Genomic DNA, 17,594 nt, shown 5'->3' on the forward strand with positions numbered 1-17,594 from the left:
ATAAAGTTGAGCATTTGTGCGCCGACAATACCACCCCTGACACCCTCCACGCGGCACAGCGCTCCGGCTCCTTGGCAGGCTTGCACTCCGTGACAGGCCGGCACAGCAACGCCTACACGCTGGCTGGGCTGGCACCACCGCAGGCACCGCGGCTCCACCCTCCGGCGGCCTGGCCCAGCTGGGTTCAGCCTAGAAGCCGAGATCCCACCTGTATTGGCGGGCGGAGGGAAGGACAGGAAGTGGGGGCAGGGTGCATAGTGGTGGGTGACTTCTGCCCCAGTTCAGGGTACCTGGGTTGCAGATGATGCCAGACTTCAGGTTCTGATTTGGGAGGACCCAGGACAGCTGCTCACGCCAGTCCTGAGGGGCAGGCTTCAGGTGGGCCCAGGCTAGCTCTGCGCTCATGCCAGGTCTTGGGTTTCCTGGACCAACCCGATCAGAAGAGTCTATCTTGTTACCCAGTAAGCTCACGTACCTGGAGTTTAGAACCCCATGGCGGCATCTTATACTCACGGAGAGGACGGCTTTGGATGAGGCTGGGTTCTGGACTTCGGTCTTCGGTTGTGAGCTCTACACCCTGATTTCTGAATCCCAGTTTCTGGTCTCTGGCTTTGGGCCTGGACATTCAAGGCACTCCACAAATGTCTTTTCCCACTTATCTTCCTCTGGTGCTCTATCTGGCTAGGCCAGCCTTCCCCACCCTGAAACCATTGTGAGCAGTCCTTCTCTGCCCTTTTGCTCTGTCTGCCTTCTCACTCTGACCTGGAATGCTCTATTTTTTCCTGCCAAACTCTCCTCCATCCTTCCTACCCTTCAAGGCCTAGCGCTAGTCCCAGTTCTGCCACACAGACTTCTCCCGAGTTTGAACCCCTGGAGGCCTCCTCCCTCACCTGAATGGTTTCTCCTGAGGCTTGTCCAGGGTGAGACTTGAGCTTTTCCTACACAGGCAGAGCTGGGCTGGCCCTTGTCTCACCCACAGACTAGAATAGGGCTGGGCACACGACGTGGCAGGAAGGTCTGTAAGTGCTTGCCTGAATTCTGCTCAGCTGGGGGGAAAGGGGGACAATGACAGCAGAGTGGTACCGGCTCTCCCAACGGCCACTCTCGTGCCCTTGCTGGTCAGAGCCCAGGGAACATGTGGTCAGGTATACGGACAGCTTTTGATGGTCGTTTACTCTTGTTTGTTCAATACGGATTTATTACACATGTGCTATGTGCCTCATTCTGTGCGGGACATGACAGAGGAGAGGGTTGGGAAAACAAAATGAGGTTAGACACAGTCCTTGCCCTTCAAGAGTTTACCCATAAGTAAAGGCCATGAGACCAGTTTAAATAATCACTATAATGCAATGAACCAACCGGAATCAACAGAAGTGCCCTTTGTCTCAACAATAGACTCTCAGAGCTGATAAGGACCCAGTAGGTCAGAGACTCTGATATCCCATCTTTGGCCAAAACACATGTTAATGCGTTACAGGAGATAATGAGGTAAAGCTCTTACGCTTACGCGGCACGAAGGGAGTGACAGTAAAACATGATGATGATGATGACAATAAAATGGTGACTATTAGCCTTCTGGGCAGGTGCTAAGCACTACTTGTATACTTCACCTGTTGGGGGAAGCTCACTCCCACACAAGGCAGCTTATTCCATTGTTTCCGCTTCTACCCTTCAGAAAAGCCATTCACAAGGATAAGCTGAAGTCACCCCATCTCTGCTCAGCAATTTGCGGCAGTGACCCCACCCCTGGGACCACACAGCAGAGCTGGGACTAGGGTGAGGCAAATGAGCCGCCTAAGCACAGAACTGAAGCGCACAACACTGAGAGCCAGCACCCCTTCAATCCTGCGCCCCAGACACCTCGCTTGTCTCCCTCTAGTCCCAGCCCAGCCACACAGTGAGTCTGCACCCTCCTCCCCCAGCCAGTCCCAGGTGGCAACGGTCAGACTTCTCAAGTACACTTAGCCTCCACACAAGCTTCCACCAGCAACCTACAGTACGTGGGGTGACCTGGCACAGCCCCAAAGATGAGGTGATGGGGGCAAAGGAGGACTGAGAATATGGGAGAATATTAGTCCTATCAGGGGGACTCACCTGCCCACTCCAGTCCTTTCCAGCACAACACCCCCTTCTGGCCTGGCCTTGTCCCCAACCCTTCCCCCACAGCACTGGTACAAGGGCCTAAATAAGGCTGGTGTTCCCAAATCTGGGCCCTAAAAGAACCTAGGCAGTGGGCTCTAAAGGACATTGGGCAGTGAGCCTGGATATGGAAATTCATGTGACTGTTTCTCCTTCTCATGTGCATCCCCAGGTAGGTATGTGCATACGTCGAAAGCAGAAATATAAAGCTTTGTAAGGCCATGGAAAGCCCTGGAGGATGGGGAAGGGAGAGAGGGGGAAGGTAGGGAGTGGGAGGGCTGGAGGAGGAAGGGAAGGAAGCAGAGTCTGAAGACAGTATGATCCACGATGCTCCATGCCAGCTGGGTCACCTCAAACAAGCCACTTGACCTCTCTGAGTCTCAATGCGCTAGCTGTAAATTGGACTACAAAGACTGCTTGCCTACCTACAGGGACAACCACAGGACAGCCCACTGCCACAGTCCGAGATCTCTACTTCATTGAGTTGCCTTCACCAGCGGGTGAAGCCCAGAAACACGGAAACCTTCTGGGCTCTGCTCAAGCTGGAGCTGCACTCTGCTCCCCAGCCTGGGCTGGATTCAGCTTGAGGGTCTCTGTTGCCTAGGACCACTTTTGTTGAGGCCTCTGTTTCTCTATGGCCCTCATAGACCCCATCTCGACAAATCCTTGTTTTCCTTCCTATTCATAAAGTCCTGTCCACCCCCACGGCCTCTTGAGCCTCCCAACAAAGAGCCCTGAGAGGAAAGTGATTTCTCTCTCGGTGTTTTTGTACCTTCCGCCACCCCCACCCCCGCACAAACCAAGGCCCACTGGTTAGAGAGGCGGAGGGGGGGTGGGGCGGGCTCGGACTCGGCTCTTCCGAGGCCCTCCTCCCAGGCTGGGGCCCCAGAGGTCACCGAGCCACCGCTAGGATGAGCGCTCGAGCGGGAAGGGCACCGGCGCTCAGGGTGGGCGCGGGGTGCCCCCGGCCCGGGCCTGCGCTTCCCCCGGGCTGCCAGCAGCAGGCGCTGTGGCGGAGGCGCCCTTAGTACCAGAGCATTAACTTAAGAAAAGCTCACACTAATATCCCTGGCTGTGTGGAAACAGCGTTTTATTAAATGCTTCACACAGATTTGGTATAATAAAGATGAATATATTATATCCTTTGCCTCCCCCAGAGTGAGACAATAAGAGAGGGAAAAAAAACAATAAAGTGAAACATAAATACAATATAATGGGACTTGTGCTGAGGGACGCACGGCCTGTCGGGGCTGCCACGGGGCGACCCTGCAGCGGGAGCTCGGGACGGGTCGCGGGGGAGCCGGATTCCAGCCCTTTCTTGCCCAGCCAGGGATCCCCAGCCGCCAGCTTCCAGCCTGCCCTCCCCTGCTCCCCCACAGCCAGTCCCACTTCTGCAGCTAGGAGGACCCTACCTCAGAGAGGCTCCCCTGGAGAGGGTGAAAGAGTGGGGGGGGGATCGTCTGGCCATTCCTCTGCCCTTAGCCGTGTGCCTTCTCCCTGGCGCTCCTTCTCTCCCTCGGTCCAGGACTTCCGCGGACGTAGTGCCTGGGACAGACAGACTCATGAGCAGATGGATAGACTCGCGGGAGGAAAACTCGGGGAGCGATGGCTTCTACCTTGGCCCTGCCACCCCACCTCCCCAGGCTCGGTTTTGGAGAACCGCTGTCCTCCCTGTCCTGTTCCAGAGCCTGTCCCATAACCTGCCAAAAGTCCCTCACTGGGTCTTATTTCCATCCTTCTCTGGGAGCCGCCAAATTCGTTTACCTAAAAACAAGAATTTCAAAGCTTCCCCAGCACAGAACAAAAGGAACACTTGGAGATTCAGCCCAACCCCTCCACACTTAGGTTGCAGCCAGCCCTGGGAGGGCTCAAATCACCAGTACAACGCAGACTCTGTGGCTTAAACTCAAGAGTGCCTAGAACTGGATATATGGGTTGGAATCCCACCTGTGGCACTGATAGGCTCGTGGTGATCTTAACCTCAGTTTCCTCTTTGGTAAAACCAAAACCTGGTGAGGACTGGAGAGAAGGTTTCTAACACCTGGCACCTTATCAGCTGTAAAAGCAGCTACCAGCTGCTCCTAAATTCTTGTTCAAATAAATGGCCATTCCAGACCTAGAATTCTCCCAAACCTCACTTCCTCCCTAGACCCCAAAGCAGGCAACCCCTTTCCCCGAACAAATTAAAAGGCTTAGTTTCCCATCTCTCTCCCTAAATCTCCTGGCTTCTGCCCCATCAAAGTTCAGAGAGGTTAAGAGACTTACCCAAGATCACACAGCGGGCCTGGAGTGGAGTTGTCTGAGGTCATGGTGCCATCAGCCCTCTCACCTGCTTCTGCAAAGACACTCAGGTGGCCCTGCTGCAGAAGGCATGGGAATTTGGCCGTTAACCCAGCGTTTCAGCTGAGGACTGGGGAGAGGCATAGTAAGCCCAGGCCTCCCCCAGGGGCTGGGGCTGAACACACCTTACCTAATGAAAAAAAAAAAATGAGAAAGAAATACCTAGGGGCAGAGGAAAGAGGAAGAGGAGGAGGAAGCCTGGGCAGAAGATTGGTGGGGATGCAGAGTGGGCCAGGAGGGAAGGGAGCTGCCTTCCGCCACCCATACCGGGGCTGCAGTTCGGGCTGCCTGGAGCAGCAATGAAGACCAGCCTGGGGGCCCTGCCCGCGCTGCCCCGGGCTCCACGCGGGCCAGCGGAGCCAGGGTGAGGGTCTGGGCCCGAGGTTCGGCACGGAAGGGTAGGGAGCCTGCTGCGGAGAGGGTGGGGTGGACCTAATGGAAGTGAAGGGGCGTGGCAAAGAGCTGGAGGAATTAAGCGTCGGTGGACGTTTGATGGGATGTGATCCCTCAAGATCAGGAGCCCAGGGACATTTGGGAAGTGGAATAACCAAGGGGAGCCGGTTTCGCTCAAACGAAATAAGGCTGCTGGCGCTGTGCACTTAGGGTCTCTCTCAGGCCCGGTAGCTTGGGGCTCCCCCCGCTCCGCCCCCACCATTTCCGAGAGCTCTGGGCCCTGGCCACACCGCAGCTGACGTGGCAGGACCTGGATCCCGGGGTCCGAGAAAGGCGGGGACAAAGGCCAGGGAACATAGGTTCCACAGCAAATGGAGGGTCCTGGGGCTTTCCTGGAGCTTCGCTCGGATCGAAAGGAAAGTCCTGGGCCGCTGGAGAGCCTCGGGCATCCAGGTTCGGAGCACAGGCCTGAGCCAGCCTTCTTCACTTTGCTCAGAGCCTAGTCGCCCACTTTCTTCCGTGTGGTGGGGCAGCTAGGTTCTCCACAGGCCTGCCCCCCGCGCCCCCTATTCTGGCCTTGCTTTGAAGCCGCCCGAGTTCTCTTGCCCAGGGTTTGAGAGCGGCTTAGCTGGAACGGCGAGGCCCCTCAGGCGGTCCTCTGACCTTTGGGTGGCAGAGGAGGTCGGGGGCCCGGGAGTCTTCTGGGACTTGGCCCCGGCCAATCCAGGATAGGAGCAGGCAGGGGGTCTTTACCTGGTTCCCCGCGTCCAGCGCGTTAGCGACCCCCTCCCCTCAGTGGGAAGGCAAGGGGCCGAGCTGGCGGCGGCCCTAATGCAATGAGCCCCCCCACGGCTGCTGAATTATTCACGTGCAGTTTATTCCGAGAAGCCTGACTCAGGCCTTTCCTGGGCCGCTCCTGGGCCTCCCTGCCTTTCCTGGCTTCTGGCTTCCGTTTCTTCTCGTAGCCCCCTCGCCCTGGCCCAGGCCCCACTGCCAGCCTGGTACGCCACAGGCAGTGAGACTGGTGTGGAAAGCGTGGCACTGACCAGCATTAGCGGCTTTGCTCAGACCCAGGAGTTCCTGGGCCAACGAGGTCAGTAAGAGAGTATCAACTCTTGGAGCTTCTGTGGGTAGCAAGGAGAATGGAACCCCCACAGTAGGTCCAGGAGTAGCAAGAGATATGTGTGTGTGTGTGTGTGTGTGTGTGTGTGTGTGTGTGTGTGTGTGCAGCCTCTCTCCAACTCCTCCCAACTCCCTGCAGCCCCCAGCAGCCATCCCAGCAGCCCACCAGCCCCTGCCCCAGGCTGCAGACCTACTGGGGGTGCACAAGGGAGCAAGACTTTCACCCCCACCCTAGCAGCTTGCTGCTCAGGCCACAGAGGGAGGAAATAGAGGGGGCACTCTGGCTCCCCCACTGGGCTGCTGCTTCTGACCTCCCTCTTGGCTGTCACTCCTGCCTGGAAAGTGGTCCTGGCTTCTGCACCTGCCCAAACGCTCCTGGTTTTTTAAGGCTCAATTCAAATGCCACCTCCACTTGGACAGAAACAGACTCCTCCCATTTATCCTTGACCCTCTTCACAGTCCCTCATCTACTGGGGTGAGGGTGTCTGTCTGCTGCCACTCCTGCCTGCCCATCACCCTCTTTCTTCTGTCTGTTCTTCCTCTCTGCTTCTGGGCCCAAAACATGATGGGGGCTCAATCCTGTAGAAAGAGAGACAGAGAGAGAGAAGAAAGTCCATTCCTGAATCAGGCCACACCACAGCTGGGTCCAGAACCCAGGACCTCCTTCCTCCCTCCATAGCCAAAAAGCATTAAAGAATGAGGTCTCTGTGCCCCTCTATGCGTGTTGGAGGTATGAACAGCAGGGGCGCCTCACACATCTGCACACAGCTGGCAAAACAATGCACCTACCCTTCCCTCACACCCCTAGTTCTCTCTCTGGAGCCTCGGCTGAATGAAGTCCCTTCCTGGCTCTCTCTTTTGTCTCTTATTATTCATTTATTTATTCGACAAATGCATGAAGAGCCCTTGGTATATGCCAGGCTGGCATCGGGCATGGATAGGAGATCCACAGCCAGGTGGAGAGAGGGGCAGAAGGACAGACAGACAAACCAGCAAATTCCTGACAATCTGACAGATTCCAAGGGGGGTGTGCTAAGGAGCACAGAGGAACTGAACAGGCCAGGGAAGTTTCCCCCAAACAGCTGAGCACTAGAAACAGAGCAGAAGGTACGAAGAAGGGACGTGATAGAGACCTTTCTGACCCCGGTTGAGGGGAGCAAAGGCTTGGGACCAAACAAGAGGGATGTTCTTCTGGAGGCTGCACAGTACGGTCACATGGGTCCTGAGCACTACCCGGGAAATGTCTCTTCCTGTCTCTACCTGTCTTTATCACTAAGTGGTCTGTCTCTGCCCCGCCCCTTTCCAAAGGGCACCCCCCATGCAGGGCTGACGTGCTTGGAAGAAGTGGTGGGGCCACTGTCTCACCAGGCTCTGGAGTTCAGTTCACCAAAGAAGTGGGTGGGGGAGAAGCAGGAGGGGGTGCTCTCCAAAGCAGTCCTCTAGCCACAGTCCCTGCCCCCACCTCTCTCTGCCAGGCGAGGTCCTGAGCGCCAGTGGCCACAGACAGCAGGGCAGGTCCAGAAGCAGGCTTGGAGCCTGGCCAGAATTTTGGAGCAGCTGGCTCCCTGCTCCCCAGGCCTACAGGGAGGCAGCTTCCCTCCCCCTCCCCCTATTGGCCTGCTTCTGGTCTTAACCTTTTCTGGATCTCCAACCCCTTTAAAGAATCCAATGTGTTATGTAATATCGCCCCTGGAAAAATGTGTCCACTTGGGCTCACACACAATTTTACACATAATATCTGGGATCTGCAGAGCCCCGGAAGCCCATTCAGAGGGCCCTGGGGGGGGGGGGCTTTGGTTAAAACCCCCATGGTTCTGGGATTACACTGAGAGTCAGAAAAACCAGTCTTCAAATCCTAATTACTCCAAAACAGGCTGTGTGACTTTGGATGGGTTGCTTAACTTCTCTGGGACTCATTTCCCTTATATATAAAATTGGGGTAATAGCAGTAGCTCCTACCTCACAGGGTTGTGAGCAATAAATGAAATGAATAAAACTCTTAGCCTAAAGCCAGGTACACAGTAAGGGCTTATGGTGGTTATTGTCCTGGTTATTGTTGTTGTTACTGCTGACGGTGGCCCAGGGCAGAATATAAAAACCAAGTGGGCAGTCCTGGTTCAGCCAGGGAGGCAGGAGGCCATCTATCGGAGTCTACTTCTATAGCAGAAGAAACACGCTGAATTCCACAAGGAGTGTCAGAGTAGCAGGTCCCTGGGGGACAAAAGTGATCCCAATTGGTGGTCAAGTTAATTCCTTTCAAGCAGTGTCAGAACCTTTCTTTCTAAGGGGAGCTCTGGCCTGAGGGCCATTGCTGGTGCTTACACAAATAATCTGGAAACAAATGGGCTACCAACACAATCTAGATTAAAGCTGATGGAGCATTTGGGGGTTTACTTGAATTAGGCTCTTATGCTAAGGAATAACTCATTTTGTTTAGGTCTGCAGGGTCCCCTTATCCTGGCAATTCATGCAATGCTCTTTCCCTCCTCTTTGTCTGAAATATTCACTAAACTAGGGGGAAAAGAGATTTTTGTGAGACTAAGCCCTCCCCCTTCTGCTGAAGACAGAAGAAGGCTGGACCCTGGCAGCAGAGGCAGTGAGCAGGAATTCGGGAGTCAGGATACAGTATAGACTAGGCTCTGAAGACAAGTATTCCCTGTGCGGACGGCTCCAGGGACCAACTGCTTCCAGCTTCATGGGAGATGACACTGGCTCAGCTGGCTGGGGGTGGGAGACCCCAGAGTGTCTTCCCAGCCCAGCACTGGATCCCAGGAAGGGGCTTGGGCAGGATCGTGCCTAGAGAGCAATGGCATCCCACCTCCCTCCTAACACTGCCCCTGAATTACTCCCCTAATTTTCATCATCTCCAGAACTCCTCTGAGGGGGGACAGTCAAGGCCCAAGCCTACCCCTTCCATAATACATAATCATTTATATTCCATTCGATCAACAAAATGTACTCATTCAACCTGTACAGGGAGGGCACCAGGTATCCACCTGTCTGCACAGATCTGGGGTGGATGGAATCCCCAGATCAAGGTCCCTGCCCTCAAGGATCTCCCTCTCTAGGAGGAGAGGGAGTGAGTCGGACTGCACACCCAAGATACAGCCCCCTGCCCTGCCGGAGGGGAAGCCAGTAGATTTGGGTTTCTAGGAGTTCAGAAGATCCTAGCGGCCCACACACTGGGGACTGGAGTGGGGGAAAACTGCAGGGTTGGGAAAAGGTCTGTGGGACAGTCAGCCTGGTTTTTGAACATAGCCTGGATGAGGCAATAGAAGTAAGGGACCCTAAACAACAAAATGGGTGGGTGGCACCATATGCCCCCTGAACCCCCCAGCTGTGCCTGTTGGAGCTGTTTTGCTGGGAGTCCAACCAATTAGGCTAAAAACAAAGCCTTCCAATTGGGCTGCAGGAAAAAGAGGTTTGGCCATGGTAGGTATAAGAGGTAATATAGCAGATGATTGTGGAATGTCCTGTCCACTTTGACATGATGTGGCCGAAGACTAAAGATCCCCAGAAACAGGGCCCCATTGAAGGAATTTTATGCTCCTGCCCCTCTGCTCCCCAATTCACATTCCTCACCTTCCTGGCAGCTTCACAGTAACACTGAACTCCACTGTTCCTGAGGGACTGGGAAAGGGACAACAGCAAGGTTGTCCTTAAGATCCTGTCCTGCAGACCAGTATGGGTGCAGACAGGAAGAATGGCAGGGGGTTATGGGATGGAGCTCCTTCCAGGATAGGGACTCAAGAGTTCCTGTTCCCTGATCTGGAGAGACCTCCTCTCTAGCATGGGGGATGTGGCTTGCCTGAGGCTCTGGGTCAGGGCTTTTGGGGTTATGGCAGGAAAGGGCTGGGGGCCAGAGGCTGAGGCAGGATCCTGAGAGCAGGAAGTGAGAGAAGAGAGCAGACCCCTCCGGGTCCCCAAGTTTCCAAGCCAGCAGAGGTCATCAGGCTCCCAGGCACTTTCTCCCTCAGGTCCCTCTCCACCTCTCTCAACTCTGACTTCACTCTTGCTGGGCCCAGCACCACCTCATGGCTTCAGAGCAGCGCTGATGCACTAGAGACAGGCCTGCTTTGAGGACAATTCTGCCTCTCTGGGGGAACTGAGAATCCCATTCTCACCATTCCTGTCTCTGAGCACCTGTCCTCCTTGCAAATGCAGGAAAAGACAGGAAAGAGGGTAAATAACTCTTCTCAATACTCCCAAGCAGGGCAAGGGCAGGCTCTGGGGTCCCAAACGGGAATCTATTCTCCCTACACTGTCCCTTTTTCTCTGGGGAGCTGCAAGCCATGTTCCCAACAAACCACTAAACAGGAGATAAAGAAACCAATCTCTGCTGTGCAGAGGCCCCTACGCTGGAGCTGGAGGCATCCCGAGCGAGAACCCATCCCCTGCCCCGCAGCCCAGCTTGGCTTCCTCCCTCTCTGGGGCAGTATGAGGGGGTCCAAGAAGCCCAAAAGGTCCTATTCTCCCCATCCTAACCTCTAGGCTGGGCCACAGTGCTCTGCACTGGCTTCTCTGGGCCCTTGTCTTGACTAAGCAGGGCTGCCAGACCACACTGCCTGCCCAGGAGTTTACAAACAAAGCCAGGAAAAGGGCTGAGGCTGTATGTGGGGAGAGAAACAGCTCCCTTGGCACCAGCCCCCTCTTGCTCCCCTCCTTCTTTCAGGGGCAGTTGTGGAAAATTAGGTGATGGGGCCAATGCCCCCATACAAACCAAGAGAGGGAAACAAGAGTAAAAAGAGCCTGGGGGTACAGCCCCTTTGGGTGCCTCTGGGGAATGAAAGACATAGGTAGGGTTCAAACACGCCTAAATACCCACAGGTTACATATGTTTACACAAATATACACATTGCGAACCCCACACAAATGTACATATTCAAAAACGTAAACACATTAAAATACCGATGCGCACAAACGCTTGCCTGATGTACACAGAATCGGCCCGTAGGGTTCCCAGCCCCCAGTCGGACTCGAACCCGGCTTCCCTGCGGGTTCCTGGGAGCGCAGCCCCAGCAGTGGCCCGGCCCCCTCCCGGCCCCCGCCCCGCATCCGGAACAGCTGGAGTCGGGCGGTGTACTGGAGCCCGGCGCTGGGCTGGGCGGGGCCGGCAGCGGGGCCCCGGCCGGGGCCTGGGCAGAGCTCAGCGGGGAGGCCCCGAGCCGGCCCCGTTAGCCCAGGCAACCGGCCCGGCTGCCGGGTCGGGCACTGGTCACCAGGCGGACCCGTGGCCCCAGTCAACCAGGAGAGCCGTGACCCAAGGAGTGTGCAAGACTGCCAGAAGAGGTAAGGTGGTCGTTTCAGGCTCAGGCGGGGGGAGAGAGAGGTGCCTGGAGCCACCAATAACACCCCCCTCCGCCTCTCGGCTGGGGAAGACTGAGTCCTCCGGCTGACCCCCTCCCGGAACCCCTCGGGTCCTCCAGCCCTGTCCCGTGTCGCCTCACCCAGGGCTGCAGTACCCGCACGGACCTCCCGCGGGCCAGCCTAGAAACTGCAGATTCCCTCTCCTCAGGAGCATGGACCAAGGCCCGGGGTGACCGACAGGAGGGTCGAGGGGTAGGGACGCTGGGTCCTTGATCTCAGCTTGGCAAAGTCCGCACAGGGCGGCGGCGGGGACCACCCAGGCTCCTGGTCTTACCTGGCCCGCGCAGCGGCCGCGTCCCTCTCCGGCTGGGCTCGCGCCGCCCTTCTCGGGCGCCAAATCCCGGGTCGGAGAGCCTGAGACCTCCGGGCCGGCGCTACCATCGCAGCCAGGCCGGCGGGAGGCGGGTGCGCCGGGAGCGAGGCTCGCAGTTTGGGGTGGGGGCGGCGGCTTTTGAGTCGCCCGAGGTTCGGGTGCAATAAAGGCGCCGCTAATGTAATTTACAAACAGCTCGGGCCGAGTGCGGCGCAGCGCCCGGACTGACAGGCGCATTAGGCAGGCTAATTCCAGCCGGCTCCTCCTACCCCCGGCCCGCTAATTAATGAGCTTCCCAACTTAGAGCCGCCTGCATTGGACAGACAGAGAGTGAAAGAGAGGGCGAGGGAGAGGGAGAGAAGGAGAGAGACGGGGGGAGCAAAGAAGAGAGAAGAGAGAGAGGGAGGGAGAGAGAGAACAGGAGGAGAGAGAACAGAGAGAAAGAAGAGAGAGGAGAAAGGGAGAAAGGAGAGAGAAATAGAGAAGTGCCGTTGCAGATAATTGATTACTCCTTGATCAAGGCTAACTTGTTAGCAATAGTCAATTGCCCCATCTCTCCGCCTCCCCTCGCAGTACGGGATCAGCGCCCTCGCCTCGGCTTTTCCAACTGCCGCCGCCAGGACCCGGGGCCAGGAGCCGCCGCGGAGCCACCTGACACCTTTAAATAGCACCGGGGCTGGCGAAACTGGAGCCCCGCGCGGCGCTCCCCGGCTTGGGCCCCGGATTGCTGGAAGCCCCGGCGGCGGCGGCGGCGCCCGCGTCAGCGCCCTCCTCCCTGGGCCCCGTGCGGCTCCGCTCGCCTCTGCCGCTGCGCTAATCGGCCCTGCGCCCAGCCGGGCCCGGCGCGGCCTCCTTCCCGCCCACCGCTGCCGCCCACTCGCGCCGCCCGGCGCCCGAGCTGCCCGCGGGCTGGGTCCCCGCGGCCCGAGCCGCCCCGGCCGGGCCCCCAAACGAGGCCGAGATGACTTCCAAGGAGGATGGCAAGGCGGCGCCGGGGGAAGAGCGGCGGCGCAGCCCTCTGGATCACCTGCCGCCTCCCGCCAACTCCAACAAGCCGCTGACTCCGTTCAGCATCGAGGACATCCTCAACAAGCCGTCTGTGCGGAGAAGTTACTCGCTGTGCGGGGCGGCGCACCTGCTGGCGGCCGCGGACAAGCACGCGCCGGGCGGCTTGCCCCTGGCGGGCCGCGCGCTCCTCTCGCAGACCTCGCCGCTGTGCGCGCTGGAGGAGCTCGCCAGCAAGACCTTTAAGGGGCTGGAGGTCAGCGTCTTGCAGGCAGCCGAAGGTAGGCGCCGCCGCTGGGTTCTCCTGCGCCCAGCACCCCACTACCCGCTCCCTGTGCCCCACTCTTTGTGCCCTGTGCCTCTGCCCACCTCCTCCCACGCCTGCCGTCAGGGCCCTCCAGCCCAAGCCGCTGCCGCTGGGAGTGGAAACGAGTGGGACAGGACCCAAACCCTATTTCCTAGGGACCTCTGGATAGGCCCGTGTCGAGTGACCCAGGAGGGGTGGCGGGAACCCAAGATCTCCGCAGTTTGTCTGCTCTGCTTGGCTCCCTCGCGTTCCCAGTGGCCTGGGCGCTCCTCGCCCTGTTCCTGGGTTGGAGAACAGAGAGCCTTTCAGCTAGGACTTTTTGGGTAGGGATAGAGTCTGGGTGATTGGGAAGAGGTGTAGAACCAACATTCACCCAGCAGTCAGGGCGTCCCTGTCTGGCTCCGTTGTGCTCTAGCGACCTCGGGTCTTTCAAATCAACTCTTAGGTGGGGAGCAGAGACTAAAACAATTTTTCCTAGAGACTTCCGGTAGACAAGAGTTGGGGGGAAGGGGGTTTGCCTTAGGCGAGGCTTGCCCTAGTCGGGGAGGCCGAATCAAATCCGAGAAGGGAACTACAGCAGACCTCAGACCGGATGGGCCTGGGTGGGGTGAAAAAGAGCGAACCGGGGTGTGGTCTCCTCTCCCCCGGCGCAAGCCTATACTATGGTTTCCTCACAGGCCGCGACGGGATGACCATCTTCGGGCAGCGGCAGACCCCCAAGAAGCGGCGAAAGTCGCGAACAGCCTTCACCAACCACCAGATCTACGAGCTGGAGAAGCGCTTCCTCTACCAGAAGTACCTGTCCCCCGCCGATCGCGACCAAATCGCGCAGCAGCTGGGCCTCACCAACGCTCAGGTCATCACCTGGTTCCAGAATCGGCGCGCCAAGCTCAAGAGGGACCTGGAGGAGATGAAGGCCGACGTGGAGTCCGCCAAGAAACTGGGCCCCAGCGGGCAGATGGACATCGTGGCGCTGGCCGAACTCGAGCAGAACTCGGAGGCCGCGGGCGGCGGTGGCGGCGGCTGCGGCAGGGCCAAGTCGAGGCCTGGCTCTCCGGCGCTCCCTCCAGGCGCCCCGCAGGCCCCGGGCGCTGGGCCCCTGCAGCTTTCTCCTGCCTCCCCGCTCACGGACCAGCCGGCCAGCAGCCAGGACTGCTCAGAGGACGAGGAAGACGAAGAGATCGACGTGGACGATTGAGCGGCGCCCGGGATCTTCCGCCGCGCCGGGCTCCTAGCGCCGGTTCGCCCGCCGCCTCCCGGACCGCCGAGGGGAGCTGGGACCTCCTCTGCAACTCCCGCCTTCTCCCCCCCCCCCCCGTCCCTGGCCCGGACTCAGCTCCCGGCAGCCGCCTCCTCCCTCTCGAAGCAATAAACCCGGGCTGGCCGGCCGAGCCGGCCGCCGCGCGCGGCCTCCGCCGCCCCGGGAGCCCTCGCCGTGCAATTCTGTATGGCTCGTGTATAAATATTTAAACTTATATAGCGGGTTCTTCCCACCTCAGCCTGACTTTTTTCTTTCTTTCTTTTATTTTGTAAAATCTCGGAGATTTCCATGTTTTCAAAGCTCTCAGGCTGCTGGGTTTGCTGAGGGCGAGGCAGTATCGAGGGTAACGAACACTTAACCCCGTGGCCTGGAGGAGGGGGCCCGCCCCGACTGTTTTGATTTTTCTCTGCATGTGGCGAATGCACTGGCCCTTTTCCTCCTCGCCTCCCTAGGCCTATTGCAGTTGACTTCTTTTATTTCCTTCTGCCCCTTTTCCCCGCGTGGGAAGGGGCTGAGGGGGACAGCCGGGTCCTGACTTGCAAGTTTCAAATCGATCTTTTCTCTCCCACTACCCCCGTCCCCAGAAGTCCGTTTTCGATGGCATTTCTGTCTCCCGATGCCCACTCCCGCTATTTTTAAGATTCCTCCTTGCCCTCTCTCTGTTTCCTTGGATTGACTGCTGGGGTCCAGGTCTTCAGGACAAAGCAGGGGGAAATCCAACCAATCAACCAACTAAAACGGAACCCAAAGCCCTAGAATTATTTTTTACTCTTTTTAGAATTTTTTTGCATGTGACAGAGACTGAGAGGAGGCCACCCGAAGCCCTCGCCCACCTCCTCTGCAGCTCTGGGTCTGACCGCAGTCTCCAACGCCTTGCTCCTAGCTCCACTTGGTCAGACAAGGGTGACTCCATGCGGGTGGGTCCCGCGTGCCCCTTCCCTGCTCCTGCCCTGCCCTCTTCGCCCCGGACTGTACCCAAGGCCTCTTTCTCCGATAAATAAAGTCTTTGCCATTTTACTAGAACCGGCAGTGACCGTGTCTGAATGAGTGGGCCCTATTTCGGGAAGCCGAGGCCGGCTCCGAGTCTCGCCGCGGCTCGCTGCCGGCTGCTCAGGCCTTGGAGATTTGGAGGAGTTTCGGGGCAGGCGCAAGGATAAGGGGTGAGGGGAAAGCGAGAGAAGGCGCCTCCCGCCCAGGAACACGCGGCAGCTACCAAATTGGGGGTGGGGGCGAGAGAAGCGGGCTTCGCCAGGTCCGGGTAAAAAGTGAGGCGTGCATTGCTGGGAGGAAGAGTGCATACACTGGGGGCGTCGCGGATGGAAAATTAATTTTGGGGGGAAAGGGTGAGTAGGCGAGGGGACTAGCCCTGCGTTTCGCGCATCCCACCCCCACCCAGGGCATTCTTCCCGCGCTCTGCGGGACACGGGCTAAGCGTCCGGTGTACCGCAGGTATAGCTCAGTTGGCAGCAGGGTGCCGCCTGAGGGCTCCCAAGTTTTGGTTCCGCCGGAGGGCCTTGCCCTTGGGGGAGGGAGGAAAATGAGGCCGAAAGCACCAAGGGCAAGCTGAATTGCATACACGGGCACAGGGAAGTGGAAGCCCGAAGCGTCTGAGAGTTGGGGTGAATTTCTGATAACATTCACAAATTCTGGGCCCCACGAACTCGGCCGGGGGCAGAGACATCAATCTCCCCAGGACTCTCTGGGGTCGCCGCGCCCCGAGGGCGGCTGGGGCAGGGACGCAGGCAGCTTTCACTCTTCCGGACAGAGCGGGTTTCTCTCGGGGCTTTTGTTGTCGCTGGGCTGGCGAGTGGCCGCTGTCACCAAAGGAGGGTCCCGCCTCCGGGCCGCTCGGCTCTCTTTCTCCGCAAAATTGATGTGAGAAATGCGCATCTGGTCTCGGGCAGGCGATGGGGCCCCGGGGCCTGAGTCGGGAGCGTGCGTGTCCAGGAGGAAACTAAGAGACAGAGAGAAACAGAAAAAGGAGCACAGAAAGACACTCCAAAAGCAGAGCGAGAGAGCGGGAGCCACGGAGACGGGGGCGGCGGGGGGGGGGGGTTGGAGGGAGAAAGAGAAAGAGGAAAAGCTTCACACAGGGAGGCAGAGACTGAGAGACCAAGACGGAGAAGAAGGGCATGGAAAGAGAATGGAAAAGAGAGAGAAGAGAGGAGAGAACGAAAGGAGAGGCGGCGGGGCAGCCAGGCGGGCGTGCGGCCGGTTCCTCCCGGGCGACATAAATCGCCCTCTCTCAGGATGGATGGGTCTGTAATTCGGAGCGCGGACCATGAAGGCCGGGACGAATGGACCCGGGCGGCCGCTGACAGGCGACAATAGCCGGGCCCAGCCCCCCGCGGCTCCGGGTGCGGGCGCGGCCGCGGCCCTCCGCAGCCCAGAGCGCGCCGGCGCTGGCGACCATATGGTTTTTGAATTTTCTTCACAATTTGTAGACAATTTGATGGATTAGGTCCCCGCGCGCGCCTCCCCGGCACAAAGGCGGCGCGGGGACCGCGGCGCGGCGGTCACCCGGGCATCTGCGCCCGCCGTGCGCACCCCCGCCCCCGCCCGGCCCCCGCCCCGCGCCCGGAGCCCGGGGCCGCCCGCCCAACACGCCCATGAATCCCAATGAAGCGGCCCTGGCACCTCCGGCCGCTTGCTGCTTCGCGGCCCCGGGCCGGGCCCTGCTGGGTCCCTCCGGGCTGGGGGCGGCGGCCCCGGGGCTGAGCCCACCCGAGCTGCGGCGCCCGCGGGGCGCGCAGCTAAGCAGGCGCATCGGGGCTGAGGAGAAACGGGGCCATTTATCCGCCCGTCTAGTTAAAGCGGGTTATTTGTTTGCTTCTCCGGCCTCCCCTCCCCTCCCCTCCCCCTTCCCTCCTCCCCCTCCTTCCCCTTCTGCCTTTTATTCTTTTGTCTCTAAATGGATTTAATGAGCCTGAAAAACATGACAATTGAATATAACCAAGAAATAAAAAATAACGAGGGAGGAAGGAAGGAGGAAAAGAAAGAAGGAAAGAAGGAAGGGGAAGGATTAATAAAATAAAGGGGAAAATCCATTCCATTCAGCAAATGTTTATTGTGCGTCTTTTCTGCGCCAGGCCGCGCTGGGGGCTGGGGAAATGGGAACGAATCAGATCCAGTTCCTGCCCTCAAGGAGCTCCCAGTCTAGCGGACGAGACCCGTCGCACCCCCCTGGCGCTATCAGGAGGCCTGGGCCGAGGGGCCCCTCGCAGAACTCCGAGAGCCGGCTCCGGGCTCGGGGTTATGGGGGCTTCCCGGAGGAGGTGGCTTTGGACCCAGGCCTTGAAAGATGAGAAGGAATTCGTTGTTTCTATAGGTCAGAAAGAAGGGCGGGC

General features: G+C 58.4%; 1 protein-coding gene and 1 pseudogene across 2 annotated transcripts; one reads left to right on the plus strand and one right to left on the minus strand.

Annotated features, from left to right (window-relative positions):
- The first annotated feature begins 11,103 nt into the window (after nt 1-11,103).
- LBX1 (ladybird homeobox 1) lies at nt 11,104-15,236 on the plus strand. 2 transcript variants are annotated; one of them, XM_045802910.2, is made up of 3 exons: nt 11,104-11,283; nt 12,248-12,960; nt 13,664-15,236. In XM_045802910.2, the coding sequence occupies exons 2-3, from the start codon at nt 12,636-12,638 to the stop codon at nt 14,182-14,184; spliced, it is 846 nt and encodes a 281-aa protein (XP_045658866.1). In that variant the 5' UTR covers nt 11,104-11,283; nt 12,248-12,635; the 3' UTR covers nt 14,185-15,236. The 2 variants fall into 2 exon arrangements, with proteins under 2 accessions (XP_045658866.1, XP_045658867.1); XM_045802911.2 differs by lacking the exon at nt 11,104-11,283 and having other exon boundaries at nt 11,925-12,960.
- A 13-nt stretch (nt 15,237-15,249) lies between these two features.
- Nucleotides 15,250-16,660, minus strand: LOC148109775 (uncharacterized; annotated as a pseudogene).
- Nucleotides 16,661-17,594: the final 934 nt, after the last annotated feature.

This window comes from Ursus americanus, chromosome 6 (genome assembly GCF_024610735.1).
Source record: "Ursus americanus isolate L20-20 chromosome 6, mUrsAme1.1.p, whole genome shotgun sequence".
Classification (NCBI taxonomy): domain Eukaryota; kingdom Metazoa; phylum Chordata; class Mammalia; order Carnivora; family Ursidae; genus Ursus; species Ursus americanus.

Excerpts from the sequence above, each read along its gene's own strand:
- LBX1 (XM_045802910.2), top strand. The coding sequence starts at position 12,636 with ATGACTTCCAAGGAGGATGGCAAGGCGGCGCCGGGGGAAGAGCGGCGG. Across the intron at positions 12,961-13,663 it reads CGTCTTGCAGGCAGCCGAAG|GCCGCGACGGGATGACCATC; the intron begins GTAGGCGCCGCC and ends GTTTCCTCACAG.